We start from the raw sequence: 25182 nt of genomic DNA, 5'->3' as shown, positions 1-25182 counted from the left end.
TTTGAAATGATTTGTTACAAATATATGTTAACGGTTGAAGGACACTATGAAGAACTTCTTTAATTAGCGACATGTCAAGGTCGTCACAATCCATGGATTTTTTACTCTTGAATTTACTCACCACTTCTACAATGTCACTCTCACAGACTCCACCAAGAAACATTGAGCTACATTTAGAAGAAGTAGAATCTACTTCATCATTTTCTCCTGGTACAGAAATCTCTTTTGCCAAGTTGGGACCTACATTAACAAAGTAATCATTAAATTCATTAACAATGCTCTCAGTCTTCTCAATCACTACATTACCTCTTGTTACAATACGTGTTGGAGAACATATATTATGTTGATTTTTTATTATCCTATTTAATACACTCCAGGTAGCCTTAATATTACTTTTATGTTTTTGAAGCAGCTGTTCATAATATCTTTTCTTTTCATATCGCATAATAGATGTTAATTTATTTCGATATTTCTTATATTTGTCTTCATTTTCCTTTGTTCTATTTGTCAAAAAAATCCTGTATAACCTATTTTTCTTTTTACAGGCTCTTTCCAGGCCTTGTGTAAACCATGTTTTTTTCTTTTTATAATTTCCAGAAAACTTTTTAATTGGACAATGGCTGTCATAGATTGACAAAAATATATCCAAAAATGCATTGTATGCATCATTAGTGTCTTCCACATAAACTTTTTGCCAGTCATAATTTTCTAAGTCTGTTTTAAAAGCTGCAATTTGTTCTGGTGTTTTTATTCTACCACTGTAATCAATTTTCTTTTCCTCTTGAAAATGAAGTTGATTGTTCATTTCGAACACTGAAAAGACAGGCAAGTGATCACTTACATCTGTGACTAACAGTCCACTATGTATCTTGCCGTCTATCTTATTGACAAAAATATTGTCGATCAAAGTGGCACTATCCATCGTTATTCTGCTCGGCTTTAGAATCAACGGATGGAATCCAAAACTAAACATTGTATCAATAAATTCTGAAGTCTTATTATGGTCGTTTACCTTCAATAGATCAATGTTAAAATCACCACAAAAAAAAGTCACCTTCTCCTTGTGTTTTTCTAATATTACAGAAATTTCTTTAGTAAACTGATCTATACAGGATGCAGGTGTACGATAAATGCAGCTAACTAATATGTTTTTCGATCTTTCAACCTGAATTTCAATGGTTAAACATTCCATCAAGTTATCAATCACAGCAGTCATATTGTTAACAACTTTACATTTAAGATATGAAAAAACAAACATAGCAACACCTCCTCCTCTTCTATTCTTCCTATTTTGCCAAAACATTGCATAGCCCTCTAGTCCATCTTGCAATTCTTTGTCGTCATTCAACCATGTTTCTGAAATTGCTACCACTGCAAACTTATTTTGGAATTGATCAAGATACGCTTTGATTTTAGAAAAATTACTGTAAAGACTCCGACTGTTAAAGTGGATTAATGAAAAACCTTTTAACTTGGGATCCAACTCTTCCCCATTATAATATTCACATGTCATATCAACATTCTGATAGAGGTGGATATCTGGATCAATACTATTGTCCAACTCATAAAATTTATAATCATAAGATCCAAAATATTCCATTTTTTGCCTTTTTTTTTTTTTTGTTCACACATTCACATGCATAGTTATTTTTCTCACACTTATCAAATATTGTTCATATCACAGTCAGCAGCACAATTCTTTTCTACACTGAACTCTATTTCTTTTGTTTAAATCTCTCAAGATCTGCAATGTCTCTGACAACAATTACTTTAGCTTGTTCTGGTGTCCCATTAAGTCTTATGAATACCTTACAGTTCCTGGTCCAGGTATCTTGGATGTGCCTTTCCTTCTTCAATAGTCTTGCCTGTCGTGCAATTTCAGCATTTCTCTTGGTGAGATGCTCATTCACATATACGCCGGTTCCCTTTAACTTCTTTCCCATCTTTAACAGTTCAACTTTATATTTCCTGTTCACAAATCGTAGTATGATAGTTGGCATCTTGGTATGTTTTTGTGGAATAGTATGACATGCAGCTATGTTTTTGCTATCCAAAAGAATGTCTTTGTCTTTGAAAAACTGAATAACTTGCTGCTCAAGCAAATCCTTTTCAGCTCTTGGTGCATCTTCCCCCTCCTTGTCACCTGCTGTACTCCGTGCATAGGTGTAGTGATTTGTCTTTAGTCCAGAAATAATCACATCTTCCATTCTTGTATACTGCTCCAAATCTTCAACTCTTTTTTCCAGCTCTTCAATCTTCTTGTCTTTTTCCTTAATCACAATCTTCAGTTGTCTTACTTCTTCAATTAAGTCCAGTAGTCCTGCTTGCTGTTTCACCACCTTACTCAATTCCTCTGACATGAAGTTAAGAGACTTCTTAACTTCTTCAATATCTTCTGTTAGCCTCTTAGTTGTCATGTTTCTTGATCACCAATTTAAATTCTTAGAAGACAAAAATGAATTCCAGGCTCCAGGTAATCCAATAAGCCAGGTGTTACTTGTGGAGCACATGTGATGAAAAAAGGGACCCTAAACCTCAAAGTTTGTGGAAATACTCACACAAAATGAAGCAGAACTTCTTTGTGAAGATACCTTCATTGTGTTCGAGTGGTGTAAGAGGTCTCATGTCTGCACTCTCAGCATAGATGCATCAAAGTACATCAGAACAAACTGAACTTTATTCTTCCAGGAAACTGTGTGGATGTGGAGTGATGGTTCCCAGTTTAACTTCATAAACTGGGCCAGTGGACAACCAGACAACTATGGAGAAGAAGACTGTATGGAGATAAACCAAGGAGGTACAAACTGAAAGTGGGACTGTTGATGAAATGTGTTTGGTTTTTATATTGACTAAAGTCATGTAATCTTAGGTCTTTATAAGAACTGTGTTTGTTCTTTTTACATTAGAGAAGAAGAAAACGTTTACAGCACAGACCTCTGATTTTATTTCTGTTTCTTTATTTTGATTCTTTACAGGAGGAGATTATGTCAACGACAAATGGTGTGACTTACAGAGATGCTTTGTTTGTGTCAGAGGTCCATAACTGCTCCTTCGTGTCCTCACACATCTGACATGATGAGGTCACAGCCTCACTGCTGATGTCACTTCCAGCAGGATGTCAAGCCTCGATGACATCACTGCTCGAAGATTTATTGATAAATATGATTTCATATCACAATAAACAGGAAAATAAATTCAATAAAATTTAAAGGAACTGAAATGTTGACCTGAAAGTGAGTCATTCATGCTTCATCATCTGATCATCTTAATAAAGCTGAAAACGAGCTGCTTTCTGTCTCCCTGCAGCTGTGATGGAAAAACCTGTGTGACATAAATACACCATCAGTACTTCTGATCCTGGGATCTCATCAGCTGATGCTGATAACACAGTTATTTTTAAATCTGAAGAAAAGAATCAGCTTAATCATATTTGTGTAAAATTATATATTTATCTTTTTTTGCAACTTCACCATACCGTACCAGCTTTACTTATAAAGCACTTTAACACAAAACCAGAGATCACAAAGTGCTGTACATATACAAATAGCATAAACAAACAACAACAAATTAAATGATTAAATAAAATAATAAAACATGTTAAAAAGTCATATTGAGTCAGCCCCTTACAAGAGCAAATAAATGTGTCTTAAGAAGAGTTTTAAACTCAGAAAGAGAAGAGGCCTGTCTTACATGCACGCTCACGTCTACATCTACTGACTGAAACCAGCCCACTGAAGGAACAATGGGCTGGGGGGTCAGTTCCTTCATCTTAATTATGCAAATTCTCATGACCATTGATCAACAACCACTGATCAATAACCATGAGTCCCATTCACAGAGAGTTGGGGAATGGCTGCAATCACAGCATGTAAGATGGTGACAGATGTACCCTTAGGCCCCTCCTCCATTCAGAGATGGTCTTTCCCTTTTCACGTAAATGGCCTCCTTGACTCCGCCCTCAAACCAGCGTTCCTCCCTGTCCAGGATGTTACATCCTCATCATAGCCAGTAATGTGATTATTTTGTTCCAGTTAAAAGACGCGCTGCAGCAGTTTGCACAACCTGCAGACGTCTAATGGATGCATCACTAACCCCACAGTAAAGTGTGTTACAGTAATCCAGCCTAGATGTAACAAAGGCAGGGATTACAGTCTCAAAAAGCTGCTTTGATAAGATGGGCTTTATTTTGGCTGTCACAAATGAAAGAAGCGTGATGTCAGTTTTCTAAACTGGAGTTGTGAGAAATGTGACTGTCAGAATTTCTGCTGAGTGATTTTTAGCAGGTCGCTGATTCTTTGAGTTCCTCTGGCAGGTCGTTCAGGCAAAAACACGGTCACCTGTAGCTAAAAGGACCCACATGAGGACCTGAGGGGGCAAACTGGCTCATATGGGGAAACACTGCTGCTGTTCAGGATGCAGACAGACTCAGACAGGAGTTTAAAGGGATAAGTGAAAGCTGGAGATGAGACAGCGACTCTTCGTGCTGCTGCAGTGGCTCATACAGAAGATAAATGTGAATGACGTCAGAACAGCAGATTTTTATGTTGTGTGAAAGTTAAATATTAATCAAACTGAACCTAAACGTCTGCCAACAGGTTTACGTTTGTGTTTTTTGGATTGAGCAGAAAAAACTCTATTTTATTCTATTGTAATCTTTTATCATAGCCACCTTATTTTATGCAGATATTAAAAAAATCATGTGACCAATTCTTTGTGTATTTTAGTGTAAACAGTAACATTGTATATGATATAAATTACTTTGGATTTAAGATTTTTAAGATGATTCTATATTTGACATTTTTACTCTTTAACATGTTTTTGATTCACTTTTTCCTTCCGACTCTTTTGCTGCTGTAACAGGTGAATTTTCCCAGTGTGAGATTAAATAATGTTATTGTATCTTAATCAGTCTGAATAATGTGATGAAAAGTGTAGTATTTAATATCAGAATAAGGAAATATACATTGTTCCTCCTGTATCCGAGGTTCGACTAGCGGACGAACTCTCCTTTCCAGCACCCTGGCATAGACTTTCCCAGGGAGGCTGAGGAGTGTGATCCCCCTGTAGTTGGAACACACCCTCTGGTCCCCCTTCTTAAAGATGGGGACCACCACCCCGGTCTGCCAGTCCAGGGGTACTGCCCCTGATCTCCACGCAACATTGCAGAGGTGTGTCAACCAGGACAGCCCTACAACGTCCAGAGCCTTCAGGAACTCGGGGCGGACCTCATCAACACCAGGGGCTCTGCCACTGGAACGGTTCGCAGCTGAGTGTGAAGCAGCAGGAATGAGGATCAGCACCTCCAAATCTGAGGCCATGGTTCTCAGCCGGAAAAGGGTGGAGTGCCCACTCCGGGTCGGGGATGAGTTCCTGTCCCAAGTGGAGGAGTTCAAGTATCTCGGGGTCTTGTTCGCGAGTGATGGGAGAAGGGAGCCGGAGATCGACAGACGGATTGGTGCTGCACCGGTCTGTCGTGGTGAAGAGGAAGCTGAGTGTAAAAGCGAAGCTCTCAATTTACCGGTCGATCTACGTCCCTACCCTCACCTATGGCCACGAGCTGTGGGTAGTGACCGAAAGAACGAGATCGCGGATACAAGCGGCAGAAATGAGCTTCCTCCGAAGGGTGGCTGGCCTCTCCCTTAGAGATAGGGTGAGAAGTTCGGCCATCCGGGAGGGGCTCAGAGTAGAGCCGCTGCTGCTCCACATCGAAAGGAGCCAGCTGAGGTGGTTCGGACATCTGACAAGGATGCCTCCTGGGCGCCTCCTGGGTGAGGTGTTCCAGGCATGTCCCACCGGGAGGAGGCCCCGGGGCAGACCCAGGACACGCTGGAGAGATTATATCTCTCGGCTGGCCTGGGAACGCCTTGGTGTTCCCCCGGATAAGCTGGAGGAGGTGGCTGGGGAGAGGGAGGTCTGGGCCTCTCTGCTTAGGCTGCTGCCAGCTTCCAGTTTGGATTCAGGAGACAGACACTATCTCTACTTTTAAGATTAGGCTTAAAACTTTCCTTTTTGCTAAAGCATATAGTTAGGGCTGGACCAGGTGACCCTGAATCCTCCCTTAGTTATGCTGCAATAGACGTAGGCTGCCGGGGGATTCCCATGATGCATTGAGTTTTTCCTTTCCAGTCACCTTTCTCACTCACTATGTATTAATAGACCTCTCTGTACTGAATCATATCTGTTATTAACCTCTGTCTCTCTTACACAGCATGTCTTTATCCTATCTTCCTTCTCTCACCCCAACCGGTCGCAGCAGATGGCCCCGCCCCTCCCTGAGCCTGGTTCTGCCGGAGGTCAAGGATGCCTCCTGGGCGCCTCCTGGGTCAGGTGTTCCAGGCATGTCCCACCGGGAGGAGGCCCCGGGGCAGACCCAGGACACGCTGGAGAGATTATATCTCTCGGCTGGCCTGGGAACGCCTTGGTGTTCCCCCGGATAAGCTGGAGGACGTGGCTGGGGAGAGGGAGGTCTGGGCCTCTCTGCTTAGGCTGCTGCCCCCGCAGAAGAAGATGGATGGATGGATGGAAATATACATTTATGGATGACACAAACAGATTAATGCTGCTGTGATGACCGTTAGCTGTAAACAATAATCAGAGCTCTACAAACAGCTGATAACTAGAAATGTGGAGCTTCTAGTAATCGTCTCCATGTAGATAATCGTCTCCATCTACATCAGAGATGTCAAAGTCATCTTACATGGTGGGCCACATACAGCCTGCTGATCGACCAGTGAAAGTCGTCTTTGTGTCTCCACATTTAATCCTGAGACATCTTAATATAAGAAAAAGACGTTCTGTATGTTCATACTGAGAGAGACAGAAAAGATGCTGCACTTGAACTCATCACTTTGTCAAGGGAGAGATGAGTGAGTGACTGAGGGAGGGGTTAGAGACGGCTGTCTCTCCATTCAAAGTCAATGAGACTTTATCATAAAAAAGGTGGAACATTTCAGAAAGGGTAGAAAACTGCTGAGGAGTGCAGCATCAACAGCAATGAACTCGAAGGAAAATGACGACGGAGCCAAAAAAGACATTATATTTTTTATTGACACACTGTACATCTGCTCTTTCAAGGCTACCATTGCTTTGCGCTCACATGGTCAGTGGCGTGATGACTGAGCGTCCTTCATTTACAATGGAGCTTACAAAATGATATTTAATGTCCACATTTTTGCACCTCTGTCGACTCACAGGGTCTTTAGCCAAAGCAATCGTTTGCTGGTTGTCCTCATACAACACTGTTTGTGTGTATTTCACCTAAACCTCCAAAATCTTCTTAAATATAAACACTCTTGCATTGTAGAAGCCAGGGCCATATACTCTCCGTCACAGGTAGAGAGCGCCGTAGTGTCATGGTCTGCAGTCCGCACTGGGCGACCTGCCGCGGCCATGAATGTTTTGTTTTTGTTTTCTCCCCATCCCTCATTTCCACTTATATATTATATGAGTTGGTGTGTGTGGCAGTGTCCGTGGTTTCCGGCCCAGAGAGTTTCCCACTGAAAACTAGCTTTACTTTGTTGTCTGGGTCAACTTTGCTAGCAGAGACAGAGAGAGGCGTTGAAAGGCTGCTCCAACAGAACTTATTGTTTCAGAGGAAAACACGAACACGGTGTACAGTCGAGTCTTAATAGCTTACTTACAGCTGGGCTCGTCAGGCTCTCTTCTTGGCTGCAGTGGTTATTATTATATTTACATGCTTCCAGCTCCCGTTTCTGCTCGATGACAGCTCGTACTTTTCCTTTTTCTCCCTCCCTCGCTCACAGACACATGACGGGTATGGCAGTCCATTCTCCCTGCAGCACGGACTACACTGCCCATCAGGCTGCATGCTTTAGATACCTGTAGCATTCTGCCTGTTGCCTTCACATTAAATGATTTTTTGAATAATAATTTTTAAAAATATTTCTTCACGTCATTATGTAAATAGAGGGGACATGGGCCGCGAGATTGAGACACGTCATTAGAGCCTCTTAATGTGTGTTTTGTTTGGGTTTCCACCAGCTTGGAATTACCAAAAATAGAGAGAGCATAGCCGAACATATGAAACAGGAAAAGACCGCCGTGTAATCCCTTTATTTCAACAAAGTAGCTGTAATCTGAATACCACCTTTATAAACAGTAACTGCACTTAGTGGACCTTTGTTCCTCACTATCTGTTCTGACAATTTGCCGCGGATCTCAAAATGGTGACTGGCACCTGACGGTTTCACTACCAATCGGGGGCGATTGTGGCTCAAGAGTTGGGAGTTCGCCTTGTAATTGGAAAGTTGCCGGTTCGAGCCCCGGCTTGGACAGTCTCGTTCGTTGTGTCCTTGGGCAAGACACTTCACCCGTTGCCTACTGGTGGTGGTCAGAGGGCCCGGTGGCGCCAGTGTCCGGCAGCCTCGCCTCTGTCAGTGCGCCCCAGGGTGGCTGTGGCTACAATGTAGCTGCCATCACCAGTGTGTGAATGGGTGGATGACTGGATGTGTAAAGCACTTTGTGGTCCTTAGGGACTAGTAAAAGACCGTTTACCATTACTGGGCACCCTATTCTAGTCTAAACAACAGCATTTCAGTAAGTTTCCACTACATGATGGTTCCCTCTTATCTGCTGCTCTACAGGCAAACATGGGCGAGAGTCTATGACTGATGGACACCTATTCTAACGTGTCCATGTAACACTGCGCTACATGATTATATGGCAGGTTTGAGTAATATGAGATTAATATAAGGCACAGTAATAAAGCACTTCAGGTGAGCTCATTCTAACAACATGGGAACAGGAGCAGTACAAAGAAAAAAGAAGTGGTCACATATACAGTATATTTGGGCTGCTGCCAGCTTCTTCACTGTGCTTATCCGCCTCTCTGCACTTAATTATTAGTTGTGATTATTAATCTCTGGCTCTCTTCCACACGTGTCCTTGTCCTGTCTTCCTCCCCTCGGCCTCAACAGGTCGTTATGGCTGCCCCTCCCTGAGCCTGGAGATTTCTTCCTATTTAAAGGGAGTTTTTCCTTCCCACTGTCACCAAGTGCTTGTTCTTAGGGCGTCGTATGATTGTTGGGGTTTCTGTGTATTATTGTAGGTTCTTTACTTCACAGTGTAAAGCACCTCGAGGTGTCTGCTTTTGTGATATGGAGCGCTATAAATAAAACTGAACAGTTACATGGTCGGGGTCAAGACATTTGTCCCAGAAAGGCCACTCTTTCACAAATCCATTTACATCTTTTCAGATGTTTAAAAAACTGTTTATCAAATCTTTTTTCAGAAGAAATATTAGAGTCCTTCATGGTGAGCTTGAACAACACACGCAAACACAGGTGTAATGGCTTTTTCCGTGTCAGGTTTCCTGGATGATGATTTGGGTGTTTATGAAGGTCCTGCTCTGTCTGTGCTCCAAACCTTTTGCATGATGCTGTCGCTGCTGCACAATGACATGTTGTGTTTATCAGGAACTAATTCAGCAGTCAGTGGAAAGACTTCTTTCTAAATACTCTGAATGTTTTTGAAGCTTATTTTTAGTTTCTGGTGTTTTCCCATGAATCCACTTCCTCTGTGAACACAGAGACGTGTGGAGATGTTTCATGCAAAGCAGAATATTTTCCAGTCAAATGTGTTCTCAGCTGTACTCCTGCCCGTCTGTTACATTCATATCATGGACCTGTTTGTTTTATAGTAACATCCAGTAAATCATTAAATAGCCGTCATAAGTACCTGCTGTACCACCCCATATAAAACCACTGTAAACACTGGTGTGTTGAACACCCACAGCTTTTTGTTCCCTCTTTAAGACGCTGTTAATGAACAGGGGAGTGTCACTTTCTCTCTGAGCTGATCAGGTCTGTGCTCTTCATTTAAATCCAGACGTGATCACATTTTCAAACTGTAGCTCCTAAACTTTGGAACAACATGTTTGCAATCATCTACATCATGTTAACACAATCATTTTTATTAAATGATAAAATAAATGTAATCTACCATTAATCATGTTTAAAATGATGAGCCTCTCCCAGCTGTCTCTGGGTCAGCTGATCCAGGCTTATATAACTTTTAATGTAAAGTAGTTTTATTTCCTGCTGCAGCTGAGAAGGAGCAGATCCTGCTTTTCAGGGTTTTTACGTGTTTTGCATACAGACACACGTACATCACAGGTGTTACTGAAACAGAGTAAATCCAGCAGCTCTGTGTTTGATCCTCCATCAGCTCTTCACTGTAATCCAGATCTCCTAACATGATGCTCTGCTCCGGACTCAGCAGCACACTGTGTGAGTACAACACACTGATAATCCTTTATTTCTACATGAAATCAGCTGCACATGTTCAGTCTAATCCTTTTCTAGCTTTCCACTGTGCTGTACTGTGACATGCTTTTCTTTCTGCTTTATTGGATCAGTTAATCTAACATCCTAAATACATGTTTGCATCACCTCAGCAGGACAGTTAGGCTTCACAGAGTCCTGAGAGGAATTCATGGCTGATCATTTACTTTGAAGAGTTCAAACTGTCAACACAAATAAGTTTATTGACAAAAGTTGGAAACATGAAGAGAATAAATGTGTCATTGAAATCTGCTGTTTAGAAAGAGTTTTCAAAGAATCCAGGTGTGAATGAAAGCAGCAGCTTTCTCCTGTTTGGTTTTCATTTCTGTTTCATGTTTTGAGGTGAATTAAACTTGATATCAAACACACAGTCTGACACTGAGCTTTCTTTCTGTCTCTTTCAGTGCTGGCAGCAACCTGTTCACTCATCACTTCAGGTAAATGCTGTTTTACTGCTTCTTATATTTTGGTCACAAAGAGCCTTTCTGTTAACTTTCTCACTTCCATATTTTAATAAACTTACAGCTCAATGCAGTTTCTGTGTTTCTGTAATCCTTTACTGACTTTAACCACTTAAAAAAATGCACACAGCGTATTCCTGCCTGTTAGCAGTTAAACAGCTGCATTAGCTAACCAAATAGCCTTTTCACTACATCATCAAACCTTTTGAGAAAAAAAGAAGGCCTTCTCTGTGTTACTTTTACATTTCCCTCCATTGCTTTACCCTCATATTACGTTTTTTAATATTTTGATTTCAGGCTTTATCAGAGCACAACCTCCCGTTCCTCCTGCCATATCCAGAGGAAGAGTGATCACCTTTGACAGCCTCAGTGTTCAACGCCTGAGCTGTGGTAAGATGGAAAATAGTCTCCAAAAATCAGCAGCCTAAGCAGAGAAGCCCAGACCTCCTCCTCCCCAGCCAGCTCCTGTAGCTCGTCTGGGGGACACCAAAGCGTTCCCAGGCCAGCTGACAGATATAATCCCTCCAGTGCGTCGTGGGTCTGCCCCGGGGCCGGACATACATAATTATTTACAATAGAAAAAGCTCCAGGCTTTACTGAAGCCACATTTTAAAACTCTCCTCCTGCTTATATTCATTACATACATTTAAAAAAAAGCAAAAAGGAGCTAAAAGCACAATCAACTTGATTTTCCTCTCCTTGCCCCCAACTGATAACAGAATATGGCCCCGCCCCTCCCTGAGCCTGGTTCTGCTGGGGGTTTCTTCCTGTTTACAGTTTTTCCTTCCCACTGTCGCTAAAGTGCTTGCTCGTAGCAGGTCCTATGATTGTTGGAGTTTTCTGTTTTCCTTTTATTCTTATAAGGTCTTTATTGTGGGGTCTAGCTTACAATATAATGTGCTTTGAGGCAAATGTTGTTGGCTATATTAATAAAATTACATTTACTAAATAATAAAGTGTTTAAAACATTAATAGCTAAAAAGAGATAAACGTGTGCAAGTTGCTACAGATTAGTCGGTGGCGCTGTCACTTGGTGTTCGCTCGCTCTGTGGTATAGTATCGCTTCCTGTTCCTGCTCAAACACAGTGGTGTTTCTGAGTAGCTTATTTGCTTAGCAGTTTAATTAACAACTTTTAAATACATTCTTTTTTTCACAGTATAATCTTCACGTGCTTCATCCGAAGCACACTTTCTGTGTACTCACTACCTAATTTATAGCCAAAGTATTCACTCACTGTCTCTGTACTGTTTCGCTAGCTTAGCTCGTAGCCGACCCGTTAGCACCATGGCTACTTCACCTGTCCCTTCTGCACTTTCTTGCTCATTGTGTCAGATGTTTAGTTACTCCTCGGCCTCCTTTAGCAGTAATGATATCTGTAACAAATGTAGCATATTTGCAGCTCTGGAGGCCAGGATTACTGATCTGGAGACTCGGCTTTGCACCCTGCTCTCACCCTTAGCTAGCCAGGCCCCTGTAGCTGGTGCAGCCGAAGATAGCGTAGGCCCCGCTAGCTGTTCCCCGGCAGGTCCCAAGCAGCTGGGGAAAGACGGCTCGGTAACGGTGAGGAGGAAGCATAGTCCTAAACAGTAGCCCCAGGTACACCACCAACCCGTTCATGTGTCTAACCGTTTTTCCCCACTCGGTGACACACCCGCTGGGGGTCAAACTCTGGTAATTGGTGATTCTGTTCTCAGACATGTGAAGCTAGAGACACCGGCAACCATAGTCAATTGTCTTCCAGGGGCCAGAGCAGGCGACATTGAAGGAAATTTAAAACTGCTGGCTAAGGGTAAACGTAAATTCAATAAAATCATAATTCACGTCGGCAGTAATGACACCCGGTTACGCCAATCGGAGGTCACTAAAATCAATATTGAATCGGTGTGTAACTTTGCCAAAACAATGTCGGACTCTGTAGTTTTCTCTGGTCCCCTCCCCAATCAGACCAGGAGTGACATGTTTAGCCGCATGTTCTCCTTAAATTGCTGGCTGTCTGAGTGGTGTCCCAGAAATGATGTGGGCTTCATAGATAACTGGCAAACCTTCTGGAGGAAACCTGGTCTTGTTAGGAGAGATGGCATCCATCCCACTTTGGATGGAGCAGCTCTCATTTCTAGAAATATCGACAAATTTATTAAACCCCTCAAAACATGACTATCCAGAGTTGGGACCAGGAAGCAGAGTTGCAGTCTTACACGCCTCTCTGCAGCTTCTCTCCTCCTGCTACCCCCCCAAAAAAACATCTCCATAGAGACTGTGTCTGCTTCCAAAAAGACAAAAAACAAACTAAAAACCAGCAACAAACAACTTAAACATTTACAAAGAAAGAACAATACAGTATCCACATCTGAACCAAAGAGTAAAACAGTGAAATGTGGATTATTAAATATTAGGTCTCTCTCCTCCAAGTCTCTGTTAGTACATGACTTAATAATTGATCAACAAATTGATTTACTCTGCCTTACAGAAACCTGGTTGCAGCAGGATGATTATGTTAGTTTAAATGAATCAACACCCCCGAGTCATTCTAACTACCAGAAATCTCGAAGCACAGGTCGAGGGGGCGGTTTGGCAGCAATTTTTCACACCAGTCTATTAATTAATGAAAGACCAAGACAGACTTTTAATTCATTTGAAAGCCTGATGCTTAACATTATCCACCCCAGCTGTGAAACTCAGAAACCAGTCTTACTTGTTATCATCTATCGTCCACCTGGGCCTTACACAGAGTTTCTGTCTGATTTCTCAGACTTTATATCTAATTTAGTTCTGAGCTCAGATAAAATAATTATTGTGGGTGATTTTAACATCCATGTTGATGCTAAAAATGACAGCCTCAACATGGCATTTAATCTGTTGTTAGACTCAATTGGTTTCTCTCAAAATGTAAAAGAACCCACCCACCACTTTAATCACACTCTAGACCTTGTTTTAACATATGGCATAGAAACTGAACATTTAACAGTGTTTCCTGAAAACCCTCTCCTGTCTGATCATTTCTTGATAACATTTACATTTACAATAATTGATTACGCAGCAGTGGAGAGTGGACTTTATCAAAGTAGATGTATTTCTGAAAGCGCTGTAACTAAGTTTAAGAATATAATCCAGCCACTGTTATCATCGTCAATGCCCTGTACCAACACAGAGCAGAGCAGCTATCTGAACGCTACCCCAACAGAGGTCGATTATCTTGTTAATAATTTCACCTCCTCACTACGTACGACCCTGGATACTGTAGCTCCAGTGAAAACTAAGGTCTCTAATCAGAAGTACCTGACCCCGTGGTATAATTCTCAAACACGTACCCTAAAGCAGATGACTCGTAATCTGGAGAGGAAATGGCGTGTCACAAATTTAGAGGATCATCATTTAGCCTGGATAAATAGTTTGTTGCTTTATAAGAAAGCCCTCCGCAAAGCCAGAACAGCTTACTACTCATCACTGATTGAAGAAAATAAGAACAACCACAGGTTTCTCTTCAGCACTGTAGCCAGGCTGACAAAAAGTCAGAGCTCTTTTGAGCCAACCATCCCTTTAACGTTAACTAGTGATGACTTCATGAACTTCTTCACAAATAAAATTTTTATCATTAGAGAAAAAATTACCAATAATCATCCCACAGATGTAATATTATCTACAGCTACTCTTAGTTCCATTGATGTTAAGTTAGACTCTTTTTCTCCAATCGATCTTTCTGAGTTAACTTCAATAATTACTTCCTCCAAACCATCAACGTGTCTTTTAGACCCCATTCCTACAAAACTGCTCAAAGAAGTCCTGCCATTGATTAATTCTTCGATCTTATATATGATCAACCTATCTCTAATAATCGGCTATGTACCACAGGCCTTCAAGGTGGCTGCAGTTAAACCTTTACTCAAAAAGCCATCTCTAGACCCAGCAGTCTTAGCTAATTATAGGCCAATCTCCAACCTTCCTTTCATATCAAAAATCCTTGAAAGAGTAGTTGTCAAACAGCTAACAGATCATCTGCAGAGGAATGGTTTATTTGAAGAGTTTCAGTCAGGTTTCAGAGTTCATCACAGCACAGAAACAGCTTTAGTGAAGGTTACAAATGATCTTCTTATGGCCTCTGACAGTGGACTCATCTCTGTGCTTGTCCTTCTTGACCTTAGTGCAGCGTTCGATACTGTTGACCATAATATCCTGTTAGAGCGATTAGAACATGCTGTAGGTATTACAGGTATTGCACTGCAGTGGTTTGTATCATATCTATCTAATAGACTCCAGTTTGTGCATGTAAATGGAGAGTCCTCTTCACACACTGAGGTTAATTATGGAGTTCCACAGGGTTCAGTGCTAGGACCAATTCTGTTTACATTATACATGCTTCCCCTAGGCAGCATCATTAGAAGACATAGCATACATTTTCACTGCTATGCAGATGACACCCAGCTCTATCTGTCCATAAAGCCAGATAACACACACCAATTAGTTAAACTGCAGGAATGTCTTAAAGACATAAAGACTTGGATGGCCACTAACTTTCTGCTTCTTAACTCAGATAAAACTGAGGTCATTGTACTCGGCGCTGAAAAGCTTAGAAATATGGTATCTAACCAGATTCTTACTCTGGATGGCATTACCTTGGCCTCCAGTAACACTGTGAGGAACCTTGGAGTCATTTTTGACCAGGATATGTCCTTCAACGCACATATTAAACAAATATGTAAGACTGCGTTCTTCCATTTGCGCAACATCTCTAAAATTAGAAATATCCTGTCTCAGAGTGAAGCTGAAAAACTAGTTCATGCATTTATTACTTCCAGGCTGGACTACTGCAATTCATTATTATCAGGATGTCCAAAAAACTCACTGAAAAGCCTTCAGTTAATCCAAAATGCTGCAGCAAGAGTCCTGACAGGGACTAGAAAGAGAGAGCATATTTCTCCTGTTTTGGCTTCCCTTCATTGGCTTCCTGTTAAATCCAGAATTGAGTTCAAAATCCTGCTCCTCACATACAAGGTCTTAAATAATCAGGCCCCATCTTATCTTAATGACCTTGTAGTACCATATCACCCTATTAGAGCACTTCACTCCCACTCTGCAGGCCTACTTGTTGTTCCTAGAGTATTTAAAAGTAGAATGGGAGGGAGAGCCTTCAGTTTTCAGGCCCCTCTTCTGTGGAACCAGCTTCCAGTTTGGATTCGGGAGACAGACACTATCTCTACTTTTAAGATTAGGCTTAAAACTTTCCTTTTTGCTAAAGCATATAGTTAGGGCTGGACCAGGTGACCCTGAATCCTCCCTTAGTTATGCTGCAATAGATGTAGGCTGCCGGGGGATTCCCATGATGCATTGAGTTTTTCCTTTCCAGTCACCTTTCTCACTCACTATGTGTTAATAGACCTCTCTGTATTGAATCATATCTGTTATTAATCTCTGTCTCTCTTCCACAGCATGTCTTTTATCCTGTCTTCCTTCTCTCACCCCAACCGGTCGCAGCAGATGGCCGCCCCTCCCTGAGCCTGGTTCTGCTGGAGGTTTCTTCCTGTTAAAAGGGAGTTTTTCCTTCCCACTGTCGCCAAAGTGCTTGCTCATAGGGGGTCATATGATTGTTGGGCTTTTCTCTGTATCTATGAAGCGCCTTGAGGCGACATTTGTTGTGATTTGGCGCTATATAAATAAAATTGAATTGAATTGAATTGAATTGAATAGTCAATAAACAGCAGCAGCTGTTTCTCTAATGCTGTTAGAGAAACAGTCTGAGGCAGCTTCCTTAAGTAAAACAAACATGGAGACACTTTTTCCACAAAGCTTCACAATTTATGTCAAAATTCAGTCTTGAATCAACAATCGTCTCGAGATATTTATAGGGTTGCACATATTCCACCTTAATGTTTGTGGCATCAGACATGTTGGGAGCTTTTCTGAAGTCCACAGTTGGTTTTTGATATGTTGAGGTTACAAATTGTTCAATAACAGCTCCATGGTTGGTTTTCTTGCCCCTCAAAAAGTTTGCTCAAAGCTGCCTCACAGACTTTCTGCTTGTGTGTCAGGTGGGTAGTTAGCACGGAGGCTTGTGTGCCATGCACTGAAGTGTGTCTCCACCGTGTCACTTTCTCGTCGCCACAGTCGTCCCACAAGTGAGACACACACACGTTTCTTTAGCTGTTGTAGAAAAGAGCTCCGCTTCCCAGTCACGGTGAAAACAGAACATTTTTCTGCCATGTTTGTCTGTCGGGGTAAAAACTGCATCTAGATCCTCCTTCTGGCTGCGCCTGCTTTCTTATCTCAGCGGAGAAAAATGGCAGTTTATCTTCATGGTACTGAACTTTGACCTCAGACAGGTCTGAGTGCATACACAGAAAATCAGTTTTACCATTCAAACCTCTGGTAATCCAGATGTTACTGGTTAAAAAAGTACAGCCACACATTTAAATTCAGTTTTTATTTCCATGGTAACCTGCAGGATTTTTAGAGCATGTCCTGTGGGTGACGCTCACGGTCCCTTCAGGCCACCAGGTGCCCGTGGGCACGTGTTGCTGCCTCTGTTATACACAGTCACTCCTTTTGCTCAGCAGGAATCAGATAGTTGACTGACAGCAGTTTCATGGCCAGGTGAGGCCTGTTTGTCACGGCTGACTGGAGGCTCAAATGCAGAACTCCCACGCAACACCACAAAAACATGAACAAGGATTTATTCTCAAAAGCAAAAACGTCAAGATATGATTTACAAGATACTATGAACTAAAGTTGTCTTCGAAGCATATAAACCTAACATGAAACAAGGACTTGACTGCTATTATGAATCAGCGTAATTTAAATCTGTTTTTTCTTTTTTTTTGTGTCCTGTTTGGATCTTTAGCATCAGAATTGTTGTCTGAAGGCCAAGAAAGATGCCAAGTGGATTTATTTTACCAAGTGGATCATCATGGCCTTGCCATATTGGTCCATTTGATTGACCTTTATTATAATTATGTATTTATTTCATTTTTCAGTTGCTACAAACGGGACAGACATGACTGGGGGATAGGACAGGGAGAAAGAATGAAAGAAAGAGAGAAAGAAAACCAGAGGGGAGAAGAGACGGTGAGAAAGGGGGGAAGAAAGAAAGAAAAACAAACAAAACACCTGGATCACCTGTATGGAGAAAAACAACAGAAGAGAAAGCAAACAAAAAAAGAGCAACATAATAAAAACAGCACCATCACAATAAACTAGCTAGCAGTAGATAACAGTAGATACTAAATATTAAATGATATTGTGCAGCACGCAAGATAGACAGCGCACAATGTGCTTTGAGGCAGCAGCCAAGAAAGGTGTAGTTTGTGTCTGTGTACACCTGTGTATACACCTGTGTGGATCAGCATGCTTGTATTCCAAAGGTTTCTCCATGTAATGATGTGCTAGGGAGTGTGGGGAGCCATAGCCCCGCCCCCCAGGGAAACAAAAACACTCTTTTCGAGAGCAAAGAGGGGAGACGCTGGAAATGCACCGGGAGTCTCAGTACGCTGTAACGGGAGGAGAGTGGATTTAGTGACTAGGCCTGGGGGAGTGTCCAGGAAAACATCGCAGAATTTAGCCTTACTGTTCACGGGCGGAGGGCGGACACAAAGCGAATACTAGGTCTGGGTGAGGTGGCAGATTCACTCCTATTTAGTGCATGGGGATCTGCCCGGGAGCCGTCGCCAGTCCCCTTCCAGGCCTTCCCCAAACCGCAGCTCAATTAATGTCCAAGCATTCACCTTTCAATACTAAACGCTGTCAAACCTAAAATGAGGGCGTGGGCCCAGATAGTGAACTATGGGGAAAACACAGTGAGTCTCAGTCTGCACGATCACCTGTTAGTTGTCTGAAGCAACACTGACTAGGTGAAGCAGAACTTGTGGCGAAGAGTGAAGTGAGCGCTGGTCCATAAACGTTGACAGCTCAGTCGCCCACAGCTGAGGAGACCACTGTACAGTAACTCCACCCCAAGGTGGAGACAGCAGCACAAAACAGCTGTACTCACCCGGACCATGACACTGTTCCCTCAGTTCATTCAAACTTCAGCACATAAAACATCTTAGTTTGTACTTGGATGTTCACTGGAACTCTTAACATGACAAATAAATCAGCCAATCAGAGAAGGTTTGATGTAAAATCCACTGTGGTGGTGTACAGAGGTCAGACCAACATTTATGGATGTGACTGCAGCTGCTGGGTCTAAAACACAAAGTCAGAGTGCATCAAACCTGCTTTACTACATGTAGTTTTTCCTTTTCTCTGATACTGTGTGTGTATAACAGAGAGGGGAGTGATCGCTGTGCAGTCAGCTGTGTACAGATGTGCAGATACACAAACCTGCTCTCAGACTGGCACTCAGGACATCAAGAACAGGTAGTTTAACATCTTCAATAACAAATGACTGTTTGAATAAAAACAGCAGCAGCTCTGAAACACTTTAATAAAGCTGGAAACGAGCTGCTTTCTGTGTCCCTGCAGGTGTGATGGAAGAAAAGTGTGTGACATAAGTATGAACATCATCAGTCCTTCTGATCCCGGCCTCTGCACCTACCTGGACACCACCTACACCTGCGTCTCTGCAAGTCTGTTACATCTGTGATTATAAACTAATAATCAGTCACATCTGTACATGAATCATTACAGTTTCTAACGTGATGTGTTTCTTTGTCAGTCCACAGTGTAACATGTGAAGGATTTCAGGCGAACCTTCAGTGTGGTCAGATTTATTTTTCTCATTTATTGTAACTTTAGTGGATTCATTTGATAGAACTACAAACATGGTTACAGTTCATGAACTCTTCGTCAGGTGAAGGACAGGTTATAGTCGTCTCCTGGGCTAATTATGGTCGCCGTGACAACACCACGTGCTCTCATGGACGTCCTGACTCTCAGCTCCAAAATGTTAACTGCTTCTGGTCAGGAAGCATGGACAAAGTAACTAAAAGGTACAGATGCTGACTCTCTTTCCATCTTCTCTCAGATGACACGGCGTACTTCAGTCCTCTGCTGACTCACCTTTGACCTGCATTCACAGGTGTAACTGGCAGAACAACTGTACTGTTGAAGCATTAAACACAGTGTTTGGAGACCCCTGTGGTGGCATCTACAAGTACCTGGAGGTGTTTTACGCTTGTCAGGGTAAGAACCTGAAACCTTTAGACTGCATTCATTCCTGTGCTCATAAAAAGGTCATTATTATTTCTATGCTGAAAAAGACTCAAGTAATCTGACATGAATATCTTGTCAGCTTATTTTTACAGATCCTGAGTGAACAAATTGAAATGATGTTCATGAAAGTCTTAAAAAACAGAATCCTGTAATTTTTATAGAATTTAATTATGGAAAAATGTAATTTAATGAAGAAATCAGTGATGCTGATCACAATATATAGATACTCCAAAACAAAATGTAAAAATCTATTAGTCTGTTTTCTCCTAAATACTGCAGTGTTAGACCTGCTTTAAAAATACTGCAACAGCTGATGTTTTTCCTTTGATGTGTGAAAAATCCTCTGAGTTTTAAAAGTGCTGCAGTTCAGTTTTATTTATACAGCACCACATCCAAATAACAGATTGCCTCAAGTTGCTTTGTATAAAAAAAGTACAGCCCTTAGAATAATAGAAACAAAACAGAGAAAATCTCAACAATCATATGACTCCCTGTGATGATGTCACATGGAAAACCTCGATACACAAAGTGAAGAGGGTGCAGGCTCTCTCACACATGACAGGCCTCACTCTGTACGGACGTTTGGAAGACTGGGCACCATGGATTGGCTAATTCATGTGAACTGAGCTTCATCCCACATTTTATTATTCATGTGGCTTAAACTTTGTTCAGTTGTTGTTACTAACTTCTTTAGTAAGTAAGTAAAAGTTTATTTATAAAACACCTTTCAAGACAGAGATCAAAAAGTGCTTCACTAAAAAATAACAGAGCATAAAAAAAAGAGTTATCCAAACACATGCCTAAAAACTGAGTTTTTATTGGTTCTTGAAAGACACGACTGAGATCTCAGGCTCAGAGGGAGAGAGTTTCAGAGTCTGGGAACCACTGTGCTCAAAACTCTGTCTCCTTTAGTTTTCAACCTCCTGTGATGTACAATAAGTAGCTCTTGATCACATGACCTCAGGGACCTGCTGATGGCTGTAAAGGTTCACTGATCGTCCACTAAGAGCTCTGAAAGTCAAACCAGCTTCTTGGAGAATGTTTTGTTTCGACTGCTGAACAATGAATTAAAGTGACGTAAGGTTTATATTTGTGAGGTGAATAGTCTTTTATTTTTACATTGTCAACAATTCATATCATAACATATCAAATTTATTTGTATACCACATTTAAAGACCAAAGTGCTTTCCAGTAAAACCATAATACAGATAAAATTAAAATATAAGAATATATACACATACATACATACATATACATACATATATATACACACATATATATATATATATATATATATATATATATATATATATATATATATATATATGTATGTATATACATATATATGTGTGTATATATACATACATATATATACACATATGTTTCTAATTTTTCTTTATTTGTTTCTCTACTGTTTTTTCTTGTTTTTAACTGATTGTGAAGCACTTTGGTCAACTCTGTTGTTCTTAATTGTGCCATACAAATAAATTTTGATTTTTTGAATTTTTGAATTTGAATTATTTTTTCATAAGCTTGTCAAGTAAGCTAATGAAAATGACATCGTAAATAAAAATGTCCCTGTTTTATTCACTGATGTTTCCTGAACATCGACAGAATGTGGAGAACAACATCTGTACGTTGTGTTTACCAACTGAAGATAAGGCAGAGATACCGCTTTATACCAGAAGATGGTGCAGCAAATCAGTGTAACAGTTCTTTAATAACAATCTGAAGTTGAGAGATGAACACATTTTGCAATAAAAGTACATTAAAAGGGAGAGTTTATAAAGTCCTCTGACCAAATTAAAGACACATACAAGTAAAAATCAAACAGACAGAATTGGTGCTGTTCGATATAACGATATATATCGGATGACGATATAAAAACGTCGATCGTTTCATTTTACGCTACTGTTTGTTTTGTGGTGTCGCAAAATAAACTGTTTACGGCAATATTTTTTCATCGTTCTGATGGTCACTGTAGTTATTATTAATTTATTAAAGTTCTCTCTTTCTCTTATATTTAATATAACCACACTACGGACGGACAAGCGCCTGTTTTTATGGACGGTAAAACCATCGCGTGTCTGCTTGTTTATGTTCCACATAAACCTTTCACAATAAAGCTCAAGATCCTGTTGAGACTTTTCAAAATAAACTGAATCACGTGAAAGAGCAGATTATTTACGGATGAGAAGTAAAAAAGAGCCGTCAGGTGCTAAAAAATCAACCTTAGACTCAAACGTTAGAACAGGCTTTTCCCCGCAGCACGCCGTGTAATAAATACTCACAAAGAAAACGGCGCCGTTACAACTTATGTCTAAAAATGTATCGTTTCATGCATCGGTTAAAACACTCCAGCTACATGAGGTGCAGCTGGAAACACTTCACGCAAGTCGAGCTGCCCGAGATTCACAGAATTTACAGAAAATGTTACATTTTTGTGATTTATATCGTTATCGGACGATAGACGTCTTATATCGGGATATGAGATTTTGGTCGTATCGCACAGCCCTAGACAGAATTAAAAGAAAAAGGTTAAATGCAAAACAGAAAATGACAAGAGCTCTGATCAACACAATATTAAAACCAGGTAGTCAGAAAAAAAGAGAGTAGATAAGCACAAAGACACAGGTTATATCATGTCAAATCATCCAAGCCTTCTGCTTGGATGATTTAAAAATATATCTAATTAGAAAATTTATGTGTATTTAATCGAAAATACACATAAATTTTAATGTCTTTCCCAAAATACAGTTTGAGAAACAACAGTGTTTTTGTTTTTGTAATACTTGTATATATTTTACAAAAACATAAAAATATGTAAAACTTACATTTGCTCATTTCAGCATGAAAGATTTATCAACATAGTCAGGACACACCTTATTCATTTATTTTTTATTTTCATGACTATTTAATTGTAGATTCTCACTGAAGGGATCAAAACTATGAATGAACACGTAGAATTATATAGTAAACAAAAAAGTGTGAAATAACTAAAAATATGTTTTATATTTTAGATTCTTGGTAACAGCCACCCTTTGCTTTGATTCCTGCTTTGCACACTCTTGGCCTTCTCTCCATGAGCTTCATGAGGTCGTCTCCTGAAATGGTTTTCCAACAGTCTTGAAGGAGTTCCCAGAGATGCTGAGCACTCGTTGGTCCTTTGCCTTCACTCTGCTTGTATTTGCTAATTAAATATGAAAACATTGAAGCATTCCTACAAAGTCCTATATTTGAGCGCACACTAATAAAATCCCTTCTGTGACCATCACTGCAAACAGCCAGCTGATCTACACAGCAACAGGGATCCTTGAATATCAGATGAACACAAGAACAGAAGCCTCAGTGGAGACGAAAACTAGAGGCAGAAAGGAGGGAAGTTACCCAACTATCAGAACTGCAGAGAAGTGTGATGGGACGCCTAACAAGTGCAACAAGCTGTACAAACCTGAGGCCTTAGAAAGACTCAGGCAGTGTAGTACTGATGTAGTTAGTCAGTTACATAATTAACCAGCCGTTAATATGAAAGTCATTGTTCAAGCTCAGTGCCTTCTAACATGAGATGATCGACTGCTTTGCTTTGGCGTGTACTCAACTGACAGTTTATTAGGAACACATGAAAAATAATGAAACAGATGTTATGAAACTCTTCATCTTCTGTTCTGAAGTTTATGGGGAGAAATTACTTTCTTTTGAGGAATCATTAATCTGTTCACTGACCTTTTAACTTTAAGATCATGCTGCAGCTCCTTCCTGCCCTCCTGGTTGGACTTGGTTTGGAGGTCGCTGTTTCATCTTTAACAGCAGCATGAAGACCTGGACTGATGCTGAGGTACATTAGGAAATAACAGCAGCTGTCGCTGCATCACTGATGATATAAAGAGTTTCTGTCTTTGACTGATTTTAAATGCATTCTCACACTTTTCATCTTCTGTGCACCTCATCTTCCTCCTCAGAGTTCCTGTAAGACACTCGGTGGACATCTGGCCTCATACCACAGCACAGCTGAGTACACCTTCATCAGAGAGCTCACTCGCACAGCAGCAGGGTCGTATCCGACAGCTTGGGTTGGAGGCAACGACAGAGAGACTGTAAGTGTTTCATAGATAAAGAGGATGAGCTGCAGCTGTTTCTGATTTTTCATATTTTTCTCTTCATGTTCATCAGTTTGATTCAAAGGTCAACATGTGACAGACGGATTAATCAGGACTTTGTTCCTGGAGACAGATGTTGCTGTTGACTTGACTTTTCTTTTCATTTTTTACCTCCACAAACAAAATGAACCTTCATTGTGTTCGAGTGGTGTAAGAGGTCTCATGTCTGCACTCTCAGCATAGATGCATCAAAGTACATCAGAACAAACTGAACTTTATTCTTCCAGGAAACTGTGTGGATGTGGAGTGATGGTTCCCAGTTTGACTTCATAAACTGGGCCAGTGGAGAACCAAACAACTATGGAGGAGGAGAAGACTGTATGGAGATAAACTCTAAAGGTACAAACTGAAAGTGGGACTGTTGATGAAATGTGTTTGGTTTTTATATTGACTAAAGTCATGTAATCTTAGGTCTTTATAAGAACTGTGTTTGTTCTTTTTACATTAGAGAAGAAGAAAACGTTTACAGCACAGACCTCTGATTTTATTTCTTCATTTTGATTCTTTACAGGAGGAGATTATGTCGACGACGTCAGGTGTGACTCACAGAGACGCTTTGTTTGTGTCAGAGGTCCATAACTGCTCCTTCGTGTCCTCACACATCAGACATGATGATGTCACAGCCTCACTGCTGATGTCACTTCCAGCAGGATGTCAAGCCTCGATGACATCACTGCTCGAAGATTTATTGATAAATATGATTTCATATCACAATAAACAGGAAAATAAATTCAATAAAATGTAAAGGAACTGAAATGTTGACCTGAAAGTGAGTCGTTCATGCTTCATCATCTGATCATCTTAATAAAGCTGAAAACGAGCTGCTTTCTGTCTCCCTGCAGCTGTGATGGAAAAACCTGTGTGACATAAATACACCATCAGTACTTCTGATCCTGGGATCTCATCAGCTGATGCTGATAACGCAGTTATTTTTAAATCTGAAGAAAAGAATCAGCTTAATCATATTTGTGTAAAATTATATATTTATCTTTTTTTGCAACTTTACCATACCGTACCAGCTTTACTTATAAAGCACTTTAACACAAAACCAGAGACCACAAAGTGCTGTACATATACAAATAGCATAAACAAACAAACAACAAATTAAAAGATTAAATAAA

The 25182-nt window shown here is 40.7% G+C and overlaps 2 protein-coding genes across 2 annotated transcripts in view; both read left to right on the top strand.

Annotated features, from left to right (window-relative positions):
* Positions 1-3043, top strand: part of LOC148097076 (L-rhamnose-binding lectin SML-like) — a 30793-nt gene extending 27750 nt beyond the window's left edge. Inside the window, exons 11-12 of the mRNA XM_087833468.1 lie at positions 2689-2797; positions 2976-3043. Coding sequence (XP_087689594.1) covers positions 2689-2797; positions 2976-3043 — 177 coding nt within the window. The remainder of the gene's footprint in view (positions 1-2688; positions 2798-2975) is intronic.
* A 7170-nt stretch (positions 3044-10213) lies between these two features.
* LOC148097075 (L-rhamnose-binding lectin SML-like) lies at positions 10214-24640 on the top strand. Its single transcript, XM_087833469.1, has 12 exons — positions 10214-10247; positions 10706-10738; positions 11060-11152; positions 19019-19109; positions 19215-19322; positions 19415-19452; positions 19543-19681; positions 19771-19874; positions 23654-23739; positions 23864-23998; positions 24289-24400; positions 24576-24640. The coding sequence occupies exons 1-12, from the start codon at positions 10214-10216 to the stop codon at positions 24638-24640; spliced, it is 1038 nt and encodes a 345-aa protein (XP_087689595.1).
* The last annotated feature ends 542 nt before the right edge of the window (positions 24641-25182 follow it).

The sequence above is a fragment of the Neolamprologus brichardi genome, chromosome 20 (assembly GCF_056152115.1).
Source record: "Neolamprologus brichardi isolate AB-2024 chromosome 20, ASM5615211v1, whole genome shotgun sequence".
NCBI lineage: Eukaryota > Metazoa > Chordata > Actinopteri > Cichliformes > Cichlidae > Neolamprologus > Neolamprologus brichardi.
The sequence above is the reverse complement of the archived record's forward strand: the minus strand, read 5'-3'. Positions and strand labels throughout refer to the sequence as shown.